General features: G+C 42.2%; 1 protein-coding gene across 1 annotated transcript in view; it reads left to right on the top strand.

The window, feature by feature from the left end:
* Nucleotides 1–4,229: 4,229 nt before the first annotated feature.
* The window catches only part of LOC148501103 (uncharacterized), a 92,903-nt gene continuing 71,924 nt past the window's right edge, over nt 4,230–25,208 (top strand). The window contains exon 1 of the mRNA XM_088451011.1: nt 4,230–4,424. Coding sequence (XP_088307137.1) covers nt 4,358–4,424 — 67 coding nt within the window. The 5' untranslated portion in view covers nt 4,230–4,357. The remainder of the gene's footprint in view (nt 4,425–25,208) is intronic.

Below are 25,208 nucleotides of genomic sequence, written 5' to 3'. Positions count from 1 at the left end.
ACGGTTTTTAGTACGCATGCGCGAACCAGTCAGTGCGGCCGAAAATCGTTGGTACGCAATATAGCGAGGGCCTGCTATTTTGAGTGACAGAATGAGGCATATGTGGGTGGTAACAGGGGAAGGTGCTTGAAAATGGGGAGTGGAGATCCGAACGCAGGCGTGCTTAAAGGTCAAAACGGGCGTTTTATGGGTGTGCATATTTAAAACAGCAGCGTCATTGACCACGTCACTGGGTTATTTTATAGCCAGAACTGCTCGCAAATTTGTGGTAGCAAACACCAACCACAAGAATAGCGAGCAGTTCATACGCTGGTCGATGTACTCGATTAATCTAATACATAGCGGACATGACGTAGGATGCGAGCGGCCAGGGGGCGTTTTTAACAAATAAACGAGCGTATGTTTTGCTCGCTCATTCAGACTTAGAGGTGTGAACAGACTGCAATGTGCGTACGGATCATTTGAATAGCCACCCCTTGTTTTTAAACGAGCGACCACAAATAGCGAACGGCTCTGAATCAGGCCCACTAATACTTAATAACAGCCTTATGCTCATGCTTGAAACTGATATGATTAATCATATAATTAGTACAAAGCATATACAATCTCTTGACCACTCCTGATCCATCATAATAAAACCTGTAACAAAGTTCACCCAGGGAGGTCACAATCTAGTATCTCTATATATTCAATAATAATACAGAGAAAGCCTGCTAAATGTATAAATAAATATTTGAAGGTTAGAAGATAATGAGAAATCCATACATATTAGTATAACAATATAGTAGTATAGATGAAACCTACTTAATATATAGCAAGGTACCACAGGGTTAAATCAGTGTGTTGTGGAAATTGGAGGAAAGCCTGGCGACAAGCTGCGTTTACACACCTTCTACTTTCTCTTGTCTATATGAATAGCGAACAAGGGATGAGAGAGGAGTGAACCAGAACTCCAGGGAAACAACAGGTTAAGCGCTTCTGCTGTTCCATCTCCTGACCGTATCTCCCCTCTTTTGCTATTAAAGCATTGCAGAGGGAGAGTGTCAGCCCGGCTTGAATGAGAGAGCGCTAGAGTGATAGGAAAAGAGGGGATACCTGATATAAGAGTGGTAGCGATAATGCAGTAGTCAGAGAAGTTTCAGCTGAGCTGTAACTGGTGAGCAGCCCGTTGCGTATGCCCGCGGGAGTACAGCTGCTCGTGGTGTATCAAAATAGGGCTGGTTAGGATGGTGGGAGAGGGAAGTTGTCTTTAGAGAGGACCAGGATGAATATACCCAACATATGATCTGATGGATGCGGTATATTGATGACATCCTGCTCATCTGGGATGGAACCCAGGAGGAACTTAAAAATGTCATTGCTTCCCTCAATAACAACAATCTGAATCTGAGATTCACATATGACTGTAGTAAGACCAGCATCTCCTTTCTTGATCTCAGGATTTATAGGGGAAATGATAACTCAATACAGATGGAAATTTTCTGTAAAGAAACATCAACTAATAGTCTGTTGCATAGCAGTAGCTCTCATTTCCCTCCTACCATCTTTAACATCCTGAAGGGAGAATTTCTAAGGATACGCCGTAATTGCTCCAGTGACGAGACATATAAGAATCAATGTAAAGATCTGTCACTGAGATTACGGGAAAGGGGGTATAGCAATTGGGCCATTAAAAAAGCCAAAAATGAAGTGGACCAGAAATCACGTGAATCTCTCATTTTCCAAAACAAACCGGAAAAGAAATCTACTAATATTGTAAGATTTATTGGTGATTTTTGTAGTAGTTGGAAGGAAGCAAGGGCAATATTACAGAAACACTGGCCCATCTTACTTTCTGAAGAAGACTTGGCCAAGGATTTGGAAACACAAATTAACATGAGTTGGCGTAGCGCTCCCAATCTCAGGGATCATCTAGTAAGAAGTCACTTCTCCCAGACGAGGGATAAATATCCTCCTGCTATCGGAAAGCCACCCATGTGGGAATTGTAAAATATGCCCTTACATTACAAATATCCAGAAAATTACTGATAAATATGGACAAGAAAAGGAGATTAAAGATTTTTTTAATTGTAGAACCACTAATGTGATATATTGTGCTATGTGCGACTGTCCAAAACAGTACATTGGGATGACCACAAGAATGCTGAAAACCAGAGCCCTGGAACACATGAGGAATATACGTAATGCATCTAGTGACCTGATAAAAATTAAACAGATCACGACAGTTGCCAGGCATTTTTTGCAAAACATTCAGGAAGGACACAGGATTTTAAAATATGTGGACTTGAAAGGTTAAGACTAGGACTCAGAGGTGGAGATTGTAACAAAGCCTTATTTAGGAAGGAGAGTGAGTGGATTTTTAGACTTGGGACTTTAATGCCAACAGGACTTAATGAAAATATTAATTACAGCATATATTTGAAAGAATAGAGAACGAATCTTGATTTGACAGCATTTGTCCCTCATAATTTTATAACTTCCAATCCTGTTTCAGGATGGATGAGGGATTTAATTTACATATTCCCAACGTAGTACACAATTTTTATCTACTATGATCATCCTTTTTTGGTTGCAGTATGTTATGACACAATATGTAGCTTATTTATTAGGTATGAAGTATCACTTTATCACTTTAAACGTGCACCATCACGTTCTGATACAGTCACTGGAGAGTGATGTTTCATATTGTTCTCCCTTTTTCTACTTTAATTTTTCGATACACATCCACTTGGGAGTGAGTTTCTTCAAATTACACTTCACACATAATGTTCATATACCTATATTATTATATGTACATTTTGTTTTTTTCATTGATAGATGTATCATTAGTATTTTATATCACATATTTTCACCTATTTTTCATTTATTCATCTTTCTTTTTATTTTTTTTATTATATATTTCTCAATCACATTCACTTTATTCAATTATTATTTATTTCAGACACATTGGTCATATTCATTGCTGATATTTGCTTATTTAGCGTATGTATACATGTATATGCACATTTGTATATGTTGATGTGTGTGCACATATGTATGTATAGATATGTGCACACTTGTATTTCATGTACTAGATTGATGTATATTCTTGGGTTTGGATATATGGGCACTTGATTATTCATGATGTCACTTTGTTTCATTTATTTATTTCCATATAGGTTTTTTAATTATAATGATTATTTTCTTATAATTGATTTATATTGAGCATATGACTTTTACTACAGAAAAATACTTTTCATTATCACCATTACATTATTTCATTATTTTATTGATGTATTTATTTGAGTCATAACATTTTATACTTTGTTCCTCCGATCTTAGGCCCTCATTCAGAGTCACTCGCTAGCGGCAGTACGCTCGTTCCGAGCGATGTTCGCACATCTGCGCATGCGTACGGATCGTTATACGCATGCGCGAACCAGTCAGTGCGGCCGAAATTCATGTGCTCGCAATATAGCGAATGCCTGCTATTTTGAGTGACAGAATGAGGCGTATGTGGGTGGTAACAGGGGAAGGTGCTTGAAAATGGGGAGTGGAGATCCGAACGCAGGCGTGCTTAAAGGTCAAAACGGGCGTTTTATGGGTGTGCATAATTAATACAGCACGTCATTGACCATGTCACTGGGTTGTTTTATAGCCAGAACTGCTCGCAAGATTGTGGTAGCAAAAACCAACCACAAGAATAGCGAGCAGTTCATACGCTGGTCGATGTACTCGATTAATCTAATAAATAGCGGACATGACATATGGTGCGTGCGGCCAGGGGGCGTTTTTAACAAATAAACGAGCGTATGTTTTGCTCGCTCATTCAGACTTAGAGGTGTGAACAGACTGCAATTTGCGAACTGATCATTTGAATAGCCACCCCTTGTTTTTGAACGAACAACCGCAAATAGCGAACGGCTCTGAATCAGGCCCTTAGTTTAGTAATTTCATTAATATTCATTTAGGTTCATAAATGACATTGAGGGACCTTGAATGTTATTTAATTTGTTTATAATAATTATTTTGGGTGTCATCTTTATATTCTATCTTATTTTAAAAAAGTCCTGCTGAAACTACGTGTCTTTTGTTTACATATGTTAATTAGGATAAGGAATCCCCAAATATTTTATATGTACTGTGGCTGATTGGCTCCTCTGAACTTGCTTAATGATTGGCATATAGCTGTATCACTCAACTATAAGGGAGTCTGATTGGATCATAGATAGAGGGGGTGAGAAAGAGGCTTACCCTACGGCGATCAGGTGACCAAGCCTGCAGAGGTGAAACGCACGTTCTATCTGACGGGCTGTCCACATGTAACCAGCCCTATTCTGATACACCATGAGCAGCTGTACTCCCGCGGTCATATGCGATGGGCTGCTCACCAGTTACAGCTCACTACTGCTACTACTGCATTATCGCTACAACTCTTATATCAGGTATCCCCTCTTTTCCTATCACTCTAGCGCTCTCTCATTCAAGCCGGGCTGACACTCTCCCTCTGCAATCCTTTAATAGCAACAGAGGGGAGATAAGGTCAGGAGCGGGGACAGCAGAAGCGCTTAACCTGTTATTTATCTGGAGTTCTGGTTCACTCCTCTCTCATCCCTTGTTCGCTATTCATATAGATAAGGGAAAGTAGAAGGTGTGTAAACGCAGCTTATCACCAGGCTTTCCTCTAATTTCCACAACACACTGATTTAACCCTGTGGTACCTTGCTATATATAAAGTAGGTTTCATCTATACTACTATATTGTTATACTAATATGTATGGATTTCTCATTATCTTCTAACCTTCAAATATTTATTTACACATTTAGCAGGCTTTCTCTGTATTATTATTGAATATTTAGAGATACTAGATTGTGACCTCCCAGAGTGAACTTTGTTACAGGTTTTATTATGATGGGACAGGAGTGGTCAAGAGATTGTATATGCTTTGTACTAATTATATGTTTAATCATATCAGTTTCAAGCATGAGCATAAAGCTGTTATAAAGTATTAGTGTTCCCAATTAAATCTAATGGGACAGTGATATTAGGGATTATTAGTACAACAATTTTGGCTTAATGTACAGCTGTTGTGATTTCTGACTTTTATTGCTTGATTGGTTCTCTAATATATTCAATGAGATCATCTAAGTAAGTTTTTTACATGTCAGGAAGGTGTGGTGTATCTATTCTGGTTTCCTGATAAATTAATCTCAATTAATTCATTTGATTCTATGATTACACAAGGGAACTGTGTGAAAAATATTTTCGCCATAATTATGTCAATATTGTATTAACTATTGATGTGTATTTTATGATTATTTGTTGTCTGTTGTTTGTGATCCCGGGTAATAATAAGTGTATCTATTATACACTATTTTATTGTATAAATATTAAAAGTTAAGTATTATTATAGATTATTCTATACTCTTTTTTTTTATTTCCTTTTTCTATTTATCAAGAGTGCACCAGTAAGACTATATTTGTTCTTTTGCTTCTTTGCAATATACAGTTACCTTTATGGAGAGCAAGCAGCTCTAAATGTAATCATAGTCTGCGGATTTGTATGAGGATGTGTATGACCTACAGAACAACTTCAATGGGGGCCTTTAGACCTTTCATACACATATATACTGCATAAACTGAATTATAGAAGATCCAAGGTGATGTCATTGTAAAAGGTACTTATACAGTAGTTATAGTGAGGATATGCAGGTTATACATTAAGATGTATGTTGTTTCAAAAGTAGTTAATTAGTTACAAAGGGATTATTTTCAAGGCAGCTTCCACAGAGGCTCAAGTTTGTCTCTGACTTTATATGTTGACTTTATCGGGAGTAATTTCTTCCTAGTGTTGGCGAGAGCTATATGGGCGTTGCCTAAAAAGTTATGGTTATTTTTTATTTTTTTATGAGTACCGGTAGTCATAAAAAAGGTACCTGTAATCACGCGATTGCCCGAGGAAATTGAGCTTGGCCAAGAGCTAGCTGTATTGCAGTGAGACCCCATTTTTCTCTGCTATAGTGACACCCAGCCTGGCTGGCATAGCCTTGTGCTGGCATCTGCATTTTCAGGGGGAACTCACTCTATTTTATCTGCTCAATTTTTTCTGATACAAGCATTACTATTACTGTTATGGGAGTCACATTGCTTGTTATATACATATATATATATATATATAAATACAGTGCATCTGGAAAGTATTCACAACGCTTCACTTTTTCCACATTTTGTTATGTTACAGCATTATTCCAAAATGGAATAAATAAATTTTTGTCCTCAAAATTCTACACACAAATACCCCATATGACAACGTGTAAAAAGTTTTTTTGAGATTCTTGCAAATTTAATTTAAAAAAGCACTAAGAAATCACATGTACATAAGTATTCACAGCCATTGCCATTAAGCTCAAAATTGAGCTCAGGTGCATCCTGTTTCCACTGATCATCCTTGAGATGTTCATACAGCTTAATTGGAGTCCACCTGTGGTAAATTCAGTTGATTGGACATGATTTTGAAAGGCATACACCTGTCTATATAAGGTCCCACACTTGACAGTGTATGTCAGAACACAAACCATGAATGAAGTCCAAGGAATTGTCAGTAGACCTCCGAGACAGGATTGTCTTGAGGCACAAATCTGGGGAAGGGTACAGGAAAAATATCTGCTGCTTTGAAGGTCCCAATGAGCACAGTGGCCTCCATCATCCGTAAACTGAAGAAGTTCGGAACCACCAGGACTCTTCCTAGAGTTGGCCGGCCATCTAAACTGAGCGATCGGGGGAGAAGGGCCCTAGTCAGGGAGGTGACCAAGAACCTGGTGGTCACTCTGTCAGAGCTACAGCATTCCTCAGTGGAGAGAGGAGAACCTTCCAGAAGGACAACTATCTCTGCAGCAATCCACCAATCAGGCCTGTATGGTAGAGTGTCAAGATGGAAGCCACTCCTTAGTAAAAACCACATGGCATCCCGCCTGGATTTTGCCAAAATGCACCTGAAGGACTCTCAGACCATGAGAGACAAAGATTGAACTCTTTGGTGTGAATGGCAGGCATTATGTTTGGAGGAAACCAGGCACCGCTCATCACCAGGCCAATACCATCCATACAGTGAAGCATGGTGGTGGCAGCATCATGCTGTGGGGATGTTTTTTAGCGGCAGGAACTGGGAAACTAGTCAGGATAGAGGGAAAGATGAATGCAGCAAAGAACAGAGACATCCTGGAAGAAAACCTGCTCCAGAGCGCTCTTGACCTCAGACTGGGGCGACGGTTCATCTTTCAGCAGGATAACGACCCTAAGCACACAGCCAAGATATCAAAGGAGTGGCTTCAGAACAACTCTGTGAATGTCCTTGAGTGCCCCGGCCAGAGCCCAGACTTGAATACAATTGAACATCTTTGGAGAGATCTGAAAATGCCTCTGCACCGACACTTCCCATCCAACCTGATGGAACTTGAGAGGTGCTGCACAGAGGAATGGGCGAAACTGCCCAAAGATAGGTGTGTGTGGCATCATATTCAAAAAGACTGGAGGCTGTAATTGCTGCCAAAGGTGCATCAACATAATATTGAGCAAAGGTTGTGAATACTTATGTACATGTGACTTCTTAGTTTTTGTTTTTTTTATAAAAATTGCAGAAATTGAAAAAAAAAGTTTTACACGTTGTCATTATGGGGTATTGTGTGTAGAATTTTGAGGACAAAAATTTATTTATTCCATTTTGGAATAAGGCTGTAACATAACAAAATGTGGAAAAAGTGAAGCGTTGTGAATACTTGGCGGATGCACTGTATATATATATATATATATATATATATATATAGTGATAGAAGTACTGGAAAAGTGCTGGATGGCATATACAGTGCCTTGCAAAAGTATTCACACACCCCCTTGGCTTTTTACCCTTTTTGTTACATTACAACCTGTAATTTATTTTATTTTTTTAATCTGAATTTTATGTGATGGATCTACATAAAATAGTCTAATTTTGTGAAGTGAAATGAGAAAAAATATATATAAACAAGAATCTTTATAAAATAAAATTCTGAAAATTGGCATGTGCATATGTAATCACCCCCTTTGCTATGAAACCCCTCAAAAGTTCTGGTGCAACCAATTACCTTCAGAAGTCACATAATTAGTGAAATGAAGTCCAACTGTGTGAAATGTAAGTGTCACATGATCTGTCAGTATAAACACACCTTTTATGAAAGGCCCCAGAGGCTGCAACACCACTAAGCAAGAGGCATCACACCATGAAGACCAAGGAGCTCTCCAAACAAGTCACGGACAAAGTTTTTGAGAAGTACAATTCTGGGTTGGGTTATAAAAAAAATATCAAAATCTTTGATGATGCTCCGGAGCACCATCAAATCCACCATTATCAAATGGAAAAAACATGGTACCACAACAAACCTGCCAAGAGAGGGCCATCCACCAAAACTCACAGACTGGGCAAGGAGGGCATTAATCAGAGAGGCAGCACAGAGACCAAAGGTAACCCTGAAGGAGCTGCAGAGTTCCACAGCAGAGACTGGTGTATCTGTGCATGAGACCACAATAAACCGTACACTCCATAGAGCTTGGCTTTATTAAAAAGTGGCCAGAAAAAAGCCATTCCTTAGTGATAAAAATAAGAAGACATGATTTGAGTTTGCCAAAAAGCAAGTGGACGACTCCCCAAATGTACGGAGGAAGGTGCTCTGGTCAGATGAGACTAAAATGTAACTTTTCGGCCACCAAGGAAAACGTTATGTAGGGTGCAAACCCAACACATCCCATCACCCCAAGAACACCATCCCCACAGTGAAACATGGTGGTGGCAGCATCATGCTGTGGGGATGTTTTTCAGCAGAAGGACTGGGAAACTGATTGGAGTTGAGGGAAAGATGGATGGTGCTAAATGCAGGGATAATCTTGAGCAACACCTGTTGCAATCTGCCTGTGATTTGAGACTGGGATGGAGGTTCACCTTCCAGCAGGACAATGACCCGAAGCATACTGCTAAAGCAACAATCGAGTGGTTTAGGGGAAATATTTAAATGTGTTGGAATGGCCTAGTCAAAGCCCAGATCTCAATCCAATTGAGAATCTGTGGTCAGACTTGAAGATTGCTGTTCACAAGCGGAAACCATCCAACATGAAGGATCTGGAGCAGTTTTGCCTTGAGGAATGGGCAAAAATCCCAGGGGCAAGCTCACAGAGACTTATCCAAAGCAACTTGCAGCTGTAATTGCCGCAAAAGGTGGCTCAACAAAGTACTGACTTTAGGGGGGTGAATAGTTATGCACGCTGAAGTTTTCTGTTATGTTGTCCTAAATGTTGTTTCATTAACAAAATTAAAAAAACAACTTCACAGTTGTAGGCATGTTCTGTGAATGAAATGATGCACACCTTCAAACAATTAATTTTAATTCCAGGTTGTGAGGCAACAAAACATGAAAAATGCAAAGGGTGTAAATACTTTTGCAAGCACTGTGTGTCCCAGATTCTTATCATATGTGTTTTAAACCCCCAGGAGAAGTCTGTTTTGCTAGGCAGATTGGAGTGTCGAGTTTTGAAAAAGCCAGAAAATGGGTCCTGGGGGTGTGGATGTGAGAAGAGAAGGGAGGGCTCCATCCACAGGCCGTTCCAGGTGTTGAGCCTTTCAGCCTGAGAGCAGGCTGATTAGTAATTGCACCTGGAAGTGGCTCATATAAGCTGTGTCAAGGTATGGCTCCTTGTCTCATACACCTGGGGAGACCAGACAGTCAGATTTGTTCAGAGACACTGTGATATACTTGGAAGTGCTGTGTTTGTGCCTACGTTTTGTGGCGAAGCAGTTGGCCCTGCCACTATGAGAGAGGGAGTAATTTGTTTGGTTAGTGCCCAGACAAGCTAGGATTTATATTTATCTTTTGTTTACTTTATTTATATTGCACCATGAAAACTGGTTCCGAACAGCTTGCACGAGAACCCTGGACTGGTGCGCTGTTTCCTGGATGCTGTGTCCATCTACCCCAGGAGAGGGACCCCCTACCCCGATCATATCACAGTGTATGTATATATATATATATATATATATATATATACACATATAGTGAGGTGCATAAATATTGGGACATTGACAGAATTTTCATATTTTGGCCTCTATTCACTACCACAATGGCTTTTAAATGAAACAAACAAGATGTGCTTTAACTGCAGACTTTCAGATTTAATTTGAGGGTAATTACATCCAAATCAGGTGAACGGTGTAGGAATTACAACGGTTTCTATATGTGCCTCCCACTTTTCAAGGGGCCAAAAGTAATGGGACTATCAACTCAAAAGCTATTTCATGGACAGGTGTGGGCTGTTCCCTCATTATTTCATTATCAATTAAGCAGGTAAAAGGTCTGGAGTTGATTCTAGGTGTGACATTTGCATTTGGAATCAGTTGCTGTCGACTCTCAATATGAGATCCAAAGAGCTGTCACTATCAGTGAAGCAAGCCATCATTTGGCTGAAAAATCAAAACAAACCCATCAGAGAGATAGCAAAAACATTAGGTGTGGCCAAATCAACTGTTTGGAACATTCTTAAAATGAAAGAACGCACCGGAGAGCTCAGCAACACCAAAAGACCCGGAAGACCACGGAAAACAACTGTGGTGGATGACAGAAGAATTATTTCCCTGGTGAAGAAAAACCCCTTCACAACAGTTGGCCAAATCAAGAACACTCTCCAGGAGGTAGGTGTATATGTGTCAAAGTCAACAATCAAGAGAAGACTTCACAAGAGTGAATATAGAGGGTTCACCACAAGATGTAAACCATTGGTGAGCCACAAAAACAGGAAGACCAGGTTAGAATTTGCCAAACAACGTCTAAAAAAGCCATTACAGTTCTGGAACAACATCCTATGGACAGATGAGACAAAGATCAACTTGTACCAGAGTGATGGGAAGAGAAGAGTGATGGTGAAGGAAAGGAACTGCTCATGATCCAAAACATACCACCTCATCAGTGAAGCATGGTGGTGGTAGTGTCATGGCGTGGGCATGTATGGCTGCCAATGGAACTGGTTCCCTTGTATTTATTGGTGATGTGACTGCTGACAAAAGCAACAGAATGAATTCTGAAGTGTTTTGGGCAATATTATATGCTCATATTCAGTCAAATGATTCAGAACTCATTGGACGGTGCTTCACAGTGCAGATGGACAATGACCCGAAGCATACTGCAAAAGCAACCAAAGAGTTTTTTAAGGCTAAAAAGTGGAATGTTATGCAATGGCCAAGTCAATCCCCTGACCTGAATCCGATTGAGCATGCATTTCACTTGATGAAGACAAAACTGAAGGGAAAATGCCACAAGAACAAGCAGGAACTGAAGACATTTGCAGTAGAGGCCTGGCAGAGCATCAGCAGGGATGAAACCCAGCGTCTGGTGATGTCTATGCGTTCCAGACTTCAGGCTGTAATTGCCTGCAAAGGATTTGCAACAAAGTATTACAAAGTGAAAGTTAGATTTAGGATTGTTTAGTTTGTCCCATTACTTTTAGCCCCTTAAAAAGTGGGAGGCACATATAGAAACCGTTGTAATTCCTACACCGTTCACCTAATTTGGATGTAATAACCCTCAAATTAAATCTGAAAGTCTGCAGGTAAAGCACATCTTGTTTGTTTCATTTAAAAGCCATTGTGGTGGTGAATAGAGGCCAAAATATGAAAATTCTGTCAATGTCCCAATATTTATGCACATAACTGTATAATCAGCTGCAACTTACACATACATTTTTTAGGTGACTTCTCTCATTATATCATGAGAATAAACACACCTCCCTTTAAGCTGCAGCCATGCTCACAACAACCAATCCCACCTCTGCCAGTAGTTTTAGTAGCCTACAAATGAAGGTCAAATGACTCTAAATAGTAAAAGTCAATATTTACTGTAATCAAATTAGGTATTTGCTGCATTCTGCTTGGATGTTTTAGAACAAATCTACTTTAAGGTGCTCATTTTTGAGTTGGACTTAAAAGCAATAAGTGAAAAAATATGAAGATAACGCTAACAAAGGCGTGTTCGTCTTCACAAGTTCAATACCAATGACATTGTTTAAAAAATAAAATATAATTAAAAAATTTTTTTTTTATTGAATGAAGCATGGCATCAAATATTAAGTAAAAAATACAAAAATATATAAAAAAGACCCATAAAGATTACAAAGTAAAACAGTAAAAGGAATGCACATAAGAACACCAAAGACAAAAGAGACCAACCAGTGCAAATAGACCCCTCGTTCACTCGCCCGAAGAGAGGACATGGCCTCGCATGGAAGGGGCATGGTCTGGCACAAATTCCCAGTTTCATCACTCTGGGGCTCTACCCAGCACTCCTGGAGATCAGAAGCGGATTTAAACCTCATGGGGTGAGATACTGGTTTGGGACACCCCCCCCCCCCCATACAATCCATAGCACTGTATTTTCCCTAATACCTTAACCCAAACTCCTAAACTAACCCTAACTCAAACCCCAAAACTAACCCTAATACCCTAACCCCAAAACTAACCCTAACCCAAACTGCTACACCAACCCTAATACCCTATCCGTAATACCTTAACCCAAACCCCTAAATTAAACCAAATACCCTAACCACTGCACCAGCAGTTTTCAACTGCTGTGCCGCGGTTGTTCAGTGTGCCATGCTGCCGTTGGAGCCCACGGTCAGAGCCGCCGATCAGATTACCGCAGTCAGTGTGGCCTGGGCAGCGCTGCTGCTGAGCTCTTCTGGGAAAAATGGTGGTCCTTGCGATGTTCTCTACGTTATTTGGCGGTCTCTGCGATGATCACTGTATTAAATGGTGGTGACTATAATGCTCTCTGCATTATATGGTGATCACTGCAACATTCTCTGTATTATATGGTGCTACTGATACCCTGTGTGCTGTGAGGATACGCTCCTTCCACACAAAATCACGCTTCTTTTTGCGGGTGTACACCACTGCCTAGGACCTTGCAAGAGAAAGGTAAATTCTAGAGCATGTATAATTGTCCATTGCCCCTAATATTCCATCACACTCCTCCGAATGCTCCGTTTACGCCACTAGACTACTCCACATTTTATGCTACCAGACACCTCCATGTGCTCATTTTATGCCATCAGACACCTCACACATGCCCCTTTAATGCCACGACTCCTCCAAATGTCTCTTAATGCCATCTGTCCACCATTTTGTATTTTATAGTATTATCCCCACATTTTGTATTATGTAGTATCCCAACCTCATTTTGTATTATGTGGTACTCTCTCCCGCACCCCTTGTTTTGTATTATGTGGTATTTCCCCTCAGGGACCGGCACAACACCCAGTAACAACATCAGCGCTAACACTCACACTGAAGTCGCAAAGTTACATTCAGTCTCTAGCAGCAGTTCTTCCCTGTGCAAGTGCATCTTACTGCAGTTTTCCCTGATTGGTGGACGGCCCAGGGGAAAGATGGCACCCTGCCCCACGGCTCAGCCCGCCTCTGGTATTAGTGCAGCAGCCTTCGTCGTCACCTGACAGCAGCCTCAGAAGGCCCTTGCAGAGCAGGGAGCCAACACTATCCCAGTCAAGCCTGTGTAGGGATGAACATCGGAAGCTCACCATCAAATGATGTTTGGGCTTCCACCATCAAAACTTTCGATGCGATGGTAAGTAACCATCGCATCAAAAGTATTGGATGGAAAAAACTATTCATTTAATATTTGCATGCGCAAAAGACCCTTCCTGCCCATGCGCAATAGCCCTATTTCACGGCTGGCAGGGGATGGAACTGGGGGTGGGATCGGGGGCGGGGTAAGATGCCTGATGCTGAGAGCTGCAGGCAGGGACAGCGCAGCTCTCAGCATTAAAAAAAAGAAAAAGTAACCATCACAACACCATTGAATCATCACCACTCGATGGTGGCAAACATTGGAATGCCACCATCGAATGGTAAAAATACTAACATCATAAGAAAAACATTGATGGTTGGCAAACATCGACCATCATATATTGTATATTGGTTGCACCGGGTGTCACTGACACCGGTGCTGCCACTGCCGCAGCATGCCAGGTATTGGTAGCTGGGGAGAAGGATGTGCTGCCGCTAAAAAGGGCCCACCTTCAAGTGAGAGATGCCTGGCTGTTCTGGCTGCTGCAGACGCTGAGAGCAGGACAGTCACGGGAAGATGACCGATCTCAGTTGAGGGAGATCACTGCTGCACTGTACCACAAGCTCAGTCTCACTCACCCTCATCACTGTCCTCCGGGTGCATCCCAGCTCCTCACACAGTGTGTGTGACATCATGATGTATCACACGCACAACACAGTGAGTAGGACGCAGGCGCTCGCTGGAGCTGGCACTTGGCAGCTGTCTAGTCACTGACAGCTTGCCAGGACTCAGCCAGCCCAGCACTCTGATATTTTACAACACTGTCAGCGAGCCCCCTGGGAAGCACCGGGCCCTAAGCTACCGCTTGGGTTGCCTTGTGGTAAATCCGCTACCACTGGAGATGCTGGACTGCCCTCAGAGACTCTCTCTGTACTGCCAGATCTTCTGTCACTGGGAGCTGAGCGCTTCCCAATAACATCACAGTGCAGCCCTTGGCTCCCAGTCACTGAGGAAGAGCTGGCATTTTGGTGTCAGCCCCTCGGAGGGTGACACCCACTGTGGTCCACACCATACTTGCCTACTTTTGAAAAATCATTTCAGGGAGATTGTGAAAGCAGCACCTAGAGGCGTGTCATAAAATTAACTTACATCCAAATGTAAACGAGCCCCAAAGCAGTTAGTAAAATCTACTTGTTGATTAAAACACACTAATACTTTTCAGAAAATGCAAGTAGCCATAGGGATCATTGGGCCTGATTCAGACCCACTCGCAAGCAGCTGTCCGCTCGCAAGTGGGTCGATGTTCTGCACTGAGCATGCGCACAACGGAGGGAGCTCCGTCGTGCGCATGCGCCAGATGCGACGAGCGAAGGAAAGTCCTTCGCTCGTTGTGTCTGATCAAAGGGGGCGTGTTGTCGATGTTGATTGACAGCACGCCCCCTTTGGTGGGCGTGCCTCCCTGAAGGGGGCGTTCCTAAGGGAACGCCTACCGTCAGAAGCCGGCACACTGACATCACTAGTGATGTCAGTGGGAGTGATTTTGGCTCTGATAGAGCCAAAATCACTCCGGGCCTTGCGGTTGAAAACCTCAACCGCAGGCTCCGGCTCGCAGTTTCGATGGTCGCGATGGTCGTGACCATCGCGGCCATCAAACTGCACGCTCGTATAGGCTGTGGGTGGTGACCCACAGCTATACGAGTGTCCAGGAGGACGCTCCAGAGTTATGGAGGCCGGCCCTCATTCAGAGCGTGCGCTCTGCTCAGAGCGTACGGCTCTGAATGAGGGCCATTGTGCCCTATAACCAATGCAGGGAAATTATACTAATGATCCCATTTAAAGTATATATCTCTGTTTTGGTTGTAAATAACAGCTTCATAATGACTGTAAGGTGCAATCAGGGAGATTGCTAGACTCTTCAGGGAGACAGGGAGATTGCTGCTATTTCAGGGAGTCTCCCTGACAATCAGGGAGAGTTGGCAAGTATGGTCCACACCCACCACTGCATTCATATCTTTCAAGTGAAGGCAATTAGTAACAAAAATAACATATTCGCTGATAATCTTAAATTGTAAAAATTACACGCTGCATGTGCAGTATGGGTCTGCGATCCCGCACGCAGTCTGGCAGCCGACTGTCAGTGGTCAAAAGTTTGCTGCCTTTTCTAGGTGGGGAAGGGGGCCGACAATGGCCTCCGTTTCACCAAATGGACGCATGGCGCCACTGTTGGGGGGAAGAGGCCAGGATCTCGTCAGCTAATGGAGATTTCCTAGGCCGGCCAAGGATCACGCAGTTGATCCGATGCTGCGTCCATGGACTCGGATCAGACATGCATGCAGGAGGCGTGATGCCTCCTGCTGCATTACCATAATAGTGCTATCGCAGCTGCTACCATGTTTAGCAGTTGTGATAGCAATAGCATATGAGTCTGAATCACCCCTTGTGTCAGATTCAGGATCTGGACAGCGCTGCGGGATCTCTATTCTGCGAGAATGCCTCCATAGGCATAAAGCTGTGTATGCCATATCAGGATGGCATAAACCAACAGGGCCAAACTCCGAAAAGCTTAGCTTTTTGGAGTTATGTCTATAGGAGTCAGACTGTAGTCCCCATTGATAACAATGGTGACTGCAATCTGCAGTGCTAATAAATCTTCTGTAGAAGATTTCTGTGTAATCTCCTGCATTTAGCTATTAGTAGTACATAGTGGGCTTGATAAATTGTAAATTCAGTGGTTCTCCAGTGGCAAACGCAGGATTTCTAGAGAGGGGTTTCCAAATGCTTGATTTTAGAGTGTGTGTGGCCATGAAGAGGGTAGAATTAGCACTTAACCAGCTTTAATATGCGTCATACAAAGTGTATTGTGTGTCATTATTCCAGCATGTACAGGACTAGCGATCACAGTAAGCCATTAAATGCGGAGTTATGGCTATCCTGTCTAAGCTGAATGTTTTTATTTTAGATGTGGGCACTATTCCAGAGTATTAGAGCAAGTCCGGGAGCAGCAGAATAATCTAGCACTGCCCTGGACATACTGATGTGCCCAGCTATAACGTGGCATCACAGCGCTATCTCTCACACCACGCATGGCGCGCCACACACCACGCCATGAGTCGCGCCACAAAGAAAGTTATTAGTGAAAAAAGTCATTACGTGTAATACAACATTTTGCCCACCAGATGTCACTTTTCCTAAACTACATAGCGCATGCGTGTGATTTCATTACGTGTAATACAACATTTTGCCCACCAGGTGTCACTTTCCAATGTACCGTACCGTATGTTCTGTATCACCGGCCGATGATTGTTTGACAGAAGCTTAGACATTAGGCTTTACAAACTACAGAACTCTAGTAATGGGTGAAGCGTGTGGCCTAGCGGTCTAATGCCTAGTCTCACTGCTTCTCCTCTCTTCTTGTTCCGTGGGTTCGAGACCTTGAAAATACAGTATGTTTTTTTTATTTATTTTTAAAATCTTCACTTAAAATATTCAGTATTCAATACAGTACATGTGGAGCGCATGTCTGCCCAGTGCTTCGGGAGTCAAACAGCGAAACTAGGATTTTTATTATTGCACATACAGTACTGTACCTTAGAACGCAAACTTGCGTCAATGCCGGCGCTGACATGAACGCGGACATTATAGTGATTTATTATGACCATCAAGTGGCAATGGGCCCTGTTAAAGAGACTGGTTTCTGTATATCAAACTGACTGCGCGTTTAAACCGCAAAATTGCGTCAATGTCTGCGCGTGCCCAGTGGTCGGATTTTAATCACAATGGAATGTGTGCCCCATGTTCAGTGGAGCCAAGCCATACATTAAGTAGCGCTATTTTATGGCGCATGCCCAGTTGTCTGTATTGCTAACAGTACTGTTGAATTTTCACACTAGTGCCATTCTGCACTGTCCGAGACTTACAGTACCGCACAGTATACACAATAGTAAATTCATTACTACATAAGGTGCTACAGTAGTGGACTAACAGCAGTTTGTAGGGCAGATGCAGAGCGCAAACTTGCGTCAATGAAAATGCTGTCTTAGACTTGGTAACATTAGTAATTTAATATGTTTAGTAACTGATAGTTGACTGTGTATAAGAGAGGGGTCTCTATAGTACAAACTGACTCGGCGTTTAAACCGCAAAATTGCGTCAATGTCAGCACAGTTTGCGTTGTGGTAACTTATAGCCAGTTCTGATGGGTTACGGTACAAATAGGATCTCTGGCTTGTGCCCAGTGGCGGGGTTGCAATGCATTGCCAGTGGTGCTGTGCCATAGCCATACCCTTGTAGCGCTATGGCTATGTACTGTACGCCATGGCGTACAGTATGGAATATCATACTGTACAGTACCAGGTCATGATTCACACACAGTGAAAGTGTGTTATTATTATTACACTGACCGTGTAATAATAATATTAAAAATAAAAAGTGTAACCTTGACTGTCTAATAATAATGAAAAGCTTCATTATTAAGCTTCCTGGTTTCGAACCCGGGTTGTACAGACGTCTGCAATGTAGAAGTTCGATTTCTTACCTCTACGCTACAGACGCCTGAGTACTGTACTTCATCGTATGGTACTGTAGATGTCACATAAAGTACTGTAGAGGACTAGGAGAGACTTGTGAGCAAGGGCTTAGGTGATCCGTCTTGCTTACACTTCTCTCCTTATGTTCGAGACCTTTATAATTTAATTTATTTTTTTAATGTTCACTATAGTACTGTAGTTCAGTCTTGTTATCCAACCCTTACAAAAATCAATCTATTGTACTGTAGATGTGCCCAGCTACAGTACTGTAGTTTGTTGCTCCATACGGTATGCCATACAGTATACCGCATTGTTGCGCGCTACACTGTGGCGTATTGAGTCTCATAGCACTGCGCATGCCCAGTTGTCTGTATTATACGGTACTTATAACTGTAGTTGTAAGTAAAATACGGTAGACATTGTAGTGATTCCCTGACTCTTGGAACTACAGTACAGTAGATGCAGTAGTCTAGGGGGCTAATGCCTAGCCCTACTGCATCTACCATTTTCTTGTCCCGCTGGTTCGAGACCTATTAAATTACATATTGTATACGGTAATTTTATTTTGTTTTAAATCTTCACTAATACAGTACATTATCCAGAAATTCTGGTATTTCTATGCCACAGTACTTTGACCAAAAAGTCTAACCTTGTTAATAAAAAATAAAAAGTGTAACCTTTCAAGCTTCGAACCCGCAAAAGGGTTGTACAGGCAGCGTAATGTATTGGTTTCATTATTTACCATTACACTACAGCCGCCTGCAATACCAAGTTTGCACCTGGCTTGAGTGTTTCCTACAATACTGTACGTCATCGTATCTCAGGCGCATGCCCAGATCTACTGTATACCCATTTAGCGCTTTTTTTTTTTTTTTTTACTAAACTCAGTACATTTTATATATTAGGGGGTAAATGTACTAAGATGGTAGTGCTATTAAGTTGCCCATAGCAACCAATCTGATTCCAGGTATTACTGCACAGTATCTTCTAGAAGGTGCTACTGTAGATAAATGCTAAGTACAGTAGAATCTGATTGGATGCTATGGGCAACATACAGTACAGTAACTTCTTAAATAGAACTCCCATCTTAGTAAATTTACCCCTACAAGTTTCACTTTTTCCCCCCAATTTTTTTTCTTCCGCTACCCCAAAATGAAAGTGAATTTTTAGTGTGTTCTGACTTTTTAAAAAAAAAGTTACGCAGTTTACAGTACCATTAGGGGACGTTGAAGGCTTCCCGCAACATTGCACCCCAATTCACCAAATTTTTCCGCCTGCTATTCATACAGTAGGCAAAACTTTTTAACATACTGTCTAAATTGTATGGCACCGTCAGTTTTGAATATTCAGTACAGGCACATTCATAGCGGCACACTAGTTGTCCTAGCAGACGGGGGATGGTGTCCTTGGCAATGGTGACAATTCGTAGCATTTTTCAGGACACTAGGGCAGAGCTGACTGCTTACAGTAAATGGATTAACAAAGCTTCCTTTATTATGGTAATGTGAGGCTCTTGGCTTGCTTTGGGGGAAGGAACCTGATGCACTGTGTATGACTCTCGGCCCACTGGGCATGCGCCAGAAATCCCATCGCAACCCTCCTACTGGGCATGCGCCCGCCAGAAAAGTACAAATACTGTTCCGACTGCAGTAATACAGCCAACTGCGCATGCTCAGTGATAGCATAGCGCTACATGGCGTATGGCTTGGCGACACAGATCCCATTGTACCCCCCTCCATTTCTAATCCATCGCAGATGGCTGACAGCCACCATAGCGCCAACCGTGTAATACAGAGAGCTCTCTCTCATACAGATCCCACTACTACCCTACTTAGTGTGCAAGGTTGGAGCAGCATCACCAATGTCATCAGTTTGCGATGCAACGCTATTTTGCGCAGCAAACGCACAGTCAGCTTTGAACACAGAGCGCTCTCTCACAGACGGAAACCACTCTCAGACACAGTCCAAGGGATGTAGCCATAGTGCACAAGGCTGAGACCGCATATGCGTTGTCGCATGTTTGCGTTTTGCGGTTTTTGGGCGCACAGTATGTGATGCAGAGGCCTATCTCACATTCTAGACAGTAGATTCACTAACAGTTTCTGCAGTTATGAAATCACTATTCTGTGGTGCTAAATTGTACGGCACCGTCAGTTTTGAATATTCAGTACAGGCACATTCATAGCGGCACACTAGTTGTCCTAGCAGATGGGGGATGGTGTCCTTGGCAATGGTGACAATTCGTAGCATTTTTCAGGACACTAGGGCAGAGCTGACTGCTTACAGTAAATGGATTAACAAAGCTTCCTTTATTATGGTAATGTGAGGCTCTTGGCTTGCTTTGGGGGAAGGGACCTGATGCACTGTGTATGACTCTCGGCCCACTGGGCATGCGCCAGAAATCCCATCGCAACCCTCCTACTGGGCATGCGCCCGCCAGAGAAGTACAAATACTGTACCAACTGCAGTAATACAGCCAACTGCGCATGCTCAGTGATAGCATAGCGCTACATATCGTATGGCTTGGCACCACAGATCCCATTGTAAACCCTCCACTGGGCATGCGCATGAAATCCGATTGACGAAAGCGCAGACATTGACGAAAGTTTTGCACTATTGAAACACACAATCTGTTTGTAATGTCTTACTTTTAAGCAGCCTTTTAAACAACACTATAGCCTTTTAAACAAGTTTCACTATAGTGTCCAGAGCAGACAGTGACAAAAAAAAAATATACAGTACGGTATATTCTTTTCCAGGGATCGAACCCCGGACCATAATTCTACCAAAGTGATCACCTAACCACTAGCCCAGACGACAGCTACAGTGAACCACAGAGAGTGGCCTCATCCTTGTGCACTCCTCCCGCTGCTGTTTTTTAATAATAAAAAAAAAAATTGTCATACTGTAATGCATCCCATATCAGTGAAAGCTGTGCGTGCATCTCATTATTCTACAGTATCGGTTATACCGTGACAACTCCGGCAACTTCTCTACTATTCAGTTACTGCACCATACCGTATGTACAATACAGTATGTGCAGTGATTTGCATCCTGTTATAAGATGTTACGGTACAGTACTACAGTATATACTGTATATGTATATTATGCGACATTAAAAATACAGTATGGGTTGTGCGTTCATGCAAATGCTGTGAATATGATAGACATTCAGTACAGTGGAGCACTCGCCAACCAGCGGTTAAGCACTATATTACATGCAATTACAAAAGTGGAGCACTCGCCACCCAGCGGTTAAGCACTGTATTACATGCCGTAGCATATCCTTCGTTGAAGAATACCACGGTATTCCACAACGTATGTAATACCGTGGTATCTGGTATGTCCAGATTTGGTTCTATGAACTTTGGATTTAAAGATACCATTATAAGAATATACCCATCTCTTACCCAGTGAGTTGTGGTATGCCTGTTCTTTACATTCACAAAATTTTCTTGCTAAGTGGTATCACAGGGCACCATTATTGGATGATAAAGATATCCATATAGGAGTACACCCACCTCTGAATTAGTGAGTTGGGGTACGCCTCAATTTATCTTTTTACCATTGTTCTCAAACGAGTTTGATGTGTTCCATCATTTAATATATCATCACATTGATACCATACACACCCCTTTTCTTCTATGTGTCCACGGAGCCTTCGGTAGAAGAGAAAAAAAGAAAACAATCATCTTAAGAGGGGCACAATTAGTTCTACTTTTACGGATAAGTATCCACCTTCTCTATTACTGTGATTCTGTGACATAGCAAGCAGCGCTATTCTTCAATTTCCGTTTTTTTAACATGTATCACAGGTACACAGCGCTCATGTAATGTATGTACTAGATCCAGCCAGGAATGTATAAGGAAGCACAGGTGGGAGCACATACCTGTGTTTCTACATACAGTGGTGGTAGTAGAGTATGCACACACTGGCTGTATACATATAGCGGTGGTGGTGCAGTGGAACTAAACAGGGTTACTGGCCTCTGTAATGCTGTCTCTCAAATGTGTAACACTGGAGACTCTCTGGGGTATGTCCTACTAGTATTGAGGACAGAGCTGAAGACACATGTCATGGCGGCACATGCGCAGTAGTGCACAAGGTCGGAGGTCACGCCTCTGGCAGTCCGGGGTCCTAGTGCCGGACATAGACAGCACGTGACAATTTATCCTATGCTAGCTATCTCTGGTTACACTTACAATGCAAGACGTACCACGTTTTGGATGCTTCATCTGTAAACCAAGAACACAGGGGGTATAGGCAAGCATTATACATCAATATTCCAAGTACATTCCAGCCCACATTTTCTCAAACAAGTATTTAGTACATGCCAAACCTTTGGTTAACATATCAGCAATCTTGTCCTCATTAACTACTTATTTTATGCTGACGAACGTGCTATCTACAAGCTCTCGTATGAAATGGTGTCTTATAGCAATATGCTCAGAGACCAAAGTGCTTGGTGCATTAAGACAAGTTGAATGTACCTTTATTGTCACATGCAATACTGATAGTATTTTCTCTAATAAGAAGACTCAGTTGACACAAAGGGGTAAATTACTAAAGTGAGAGTTTTTAGAAGTGGAGATGTTGCCCATAGCAACCAATCAGACTCTAGCTATTATCTTCTAGAAGGTGCTAGTTAAATGTTAAGTAGAATCTGATTCGTTGCTATGGACAACATCTCCACTTCTAAAAACTCTCACTTTAGTACATTTACCCCAAAGACTCCTTTAGTCACAATTCCCCTTTAGCTGATTACGGGAGGTGGCCTGATGGGAACGCAAGAGTAGGCTGTTTTCTGCTAGCCCAGCTGACGGCTGCGCTCGCTAAGTTAAACAGGAATCCATTGTAGAAAAGCCTATTGTCCTCATCTGATCCCCAGTTGGCATCACAGAAAGCTAGTAGATCCATACTTCCAGTTTTCTCAAACTTTAGCTTCAAGGAACATGTACATTTCTGGTATCTCAGGATACACGTAGCTGCAATCTAATGTTCTTTTCCACTTTTGCAACTTGAAGCTTGATTTTACTCCTTGTATGGTTTGAAATTCATAGCAAACAAAGGGTCTGATTCAGATATGGACGCAATTACGTACGCAGATCGAGCGTTTGTTTGCCATCGCGCATGCATATAAGCAGCACTGCGCGTGTGCTGCAAATCACATAAGGTATACATCGCACAGTGAGTGACAGGTTGTCAGCATTTAGGGGTGGTTAGACAACACAGGCATGTCTGACCATTTAAACGCCGTTACATGGGTGTGCATAAATTAGCCCTTGCGACCTTCTATGCAGCATGAGAGCCATCTGCGTGAGAGGAGTGCTGCCTAGTCAGCGGCTGGTTAGACTTTCCGCAAGGACAGGATGGGTGCTCAATCTGCATCGATGTTACCGATATTTACGCAGGTATGCGTCGTCGAACACAGGTAAGAAGACAGCAGTGGGCGTCTTTATGCTCGGGTGATCTAATTAGCATATTTCCGCAGTTGCGTTGTGTACGAAAATGCAGCGATCGCATTAGCGTCCATCTCTAAATTAGGGCCAAAGTTAGAAAACTCCTCACTGTACTTCTTAGATGGTCTGCCTGTGTTGCTTCTCATAGAGCTCCTTCTCTGCAGTGGATCACTTGCATCTGTAGGCCCAGTTTCTGACACGCTTCCAGCTGTTGGGGCATGTATAGCATCACAAGTTCTTGTGGTGTAGCAGCATTCAGCTTGCTTGTGAGTAAAGCTCCCTCATGAAAGACTACGTTTATTGACTTCATGAGATTATAGTGTCCCACAATCTGAATCCTTTGCTTTGTTGACAGTATCCAAGCATAACACATGAGATAGACTTGGCATTTAACTTGCATCTTTTTTCTTTAGGGATATAGGTATTTGCTTTACATTCAAATACACAGAGATGATTGACACTTGGCTTTATACCAGACCACGCCTACAGTAATGACTGCCAATGTAGGTGCCCGATTCTTAAGGTACACTGTACTAAGGACTGCTTCTGCTCAGAATCTTTTATCCGGGCCTACATTTCTTAATATACTGTAGTCTGTGCTTTCTCAAGGATTGTTGTATTTGCTCTCTCACTCACGCCATTTTGCTCCGGTGTGTAGGCAATTGTTAATTGGTATTGGATGCCATTTCTCTTTGAAAAGGAAGCAAGATCTCTATTTTCATATTCACCTTTATCAGAGTCGAAAACATTTATTTTCAGGCCTGTCTGGGTGTTCTAATACTCTTGTATTCTGCAACTTGACTGGCAACTTCACTTTTAGTTTTCAGGAAGTATACCTGTGCAAATCTTGTAGCATCATCTATGAGTGTCATGAAGTATCGGTTTCCGCTCACTGACTCCAACTACATTGGTCCATACACGTCCATGTGCACTAAATCCAATGATGCTTTAGCTCTGGACCCTGACTTTGGAAATGGTCTTCTAGGTTGTTCACTGACATCCCTGTCATCATGCTGTCTAGAAGCTCCTGTACATTTTCCAATCCTAGGTGACCCAGTCTTCTATGCCATAGTTCCACAGACTTCTTTAATTCTGAAGCTGCCATCGTTCAACACTCCTCAATGTCTAGGATATAGAGTTTTTGGCACTGGGTTGTCATTGCATTTACAATCCCTCTAATATTGTACACAATAAACTGTCCCTCTGTATCGCTTCTTCTCAAGTACACTTATGACAATCACATTCGCACAAACTAGTGCAGCTTCTATATCAGTGACAACATTATGACAACTATTAATGTTTACAGGATCACATGACTTTACAGAATTGAAGCAACTTTCACTGCAGCTGAAGTGCCTCGTGGCTCCTGAGTGAGTCAGCATTAACTGTACCAGCAATCTTTGCACTGTCTGCTACATTTAATGCTGACTCACTATTCTATCATGTTGCATGATGAAATATCACTTGGTTCACTCGCTTTACAGTCTGAGGCCTTATGTCCCATTTTGTAACACAAATCACTTTTACTTGGGTTTTTTTGATTTCATGCTCATTGACAATAGAAGGGAATTCTCAGCATTCGTCTCGGCAGGTATGTGCTCTTGAAACTGCAGTAGCTTGGCCCATATAATCTCTGTTGATAGC

Source organism: Taudactylus pleione, unplaced genomic scaffold (assembly GCF_031769625.1).
Source record: "Taudactylus pleione unplaced genomic scaffold, aTauple2 ptg000535l, whole genome shotgun sequence".
NCBI classification, from domain to species: domain Eukaryota; kingdom Metazoa; phylum Chordata; class Amphibia; order Anura; family Myobatrachidae; genus Taudactylus; species Taudactylus pleione.
The sequence above is the reverse complement of the archived record's forward strand: the minus strand, read 5'-3'. Positions and strand labels throughout refer to the sequence as shown.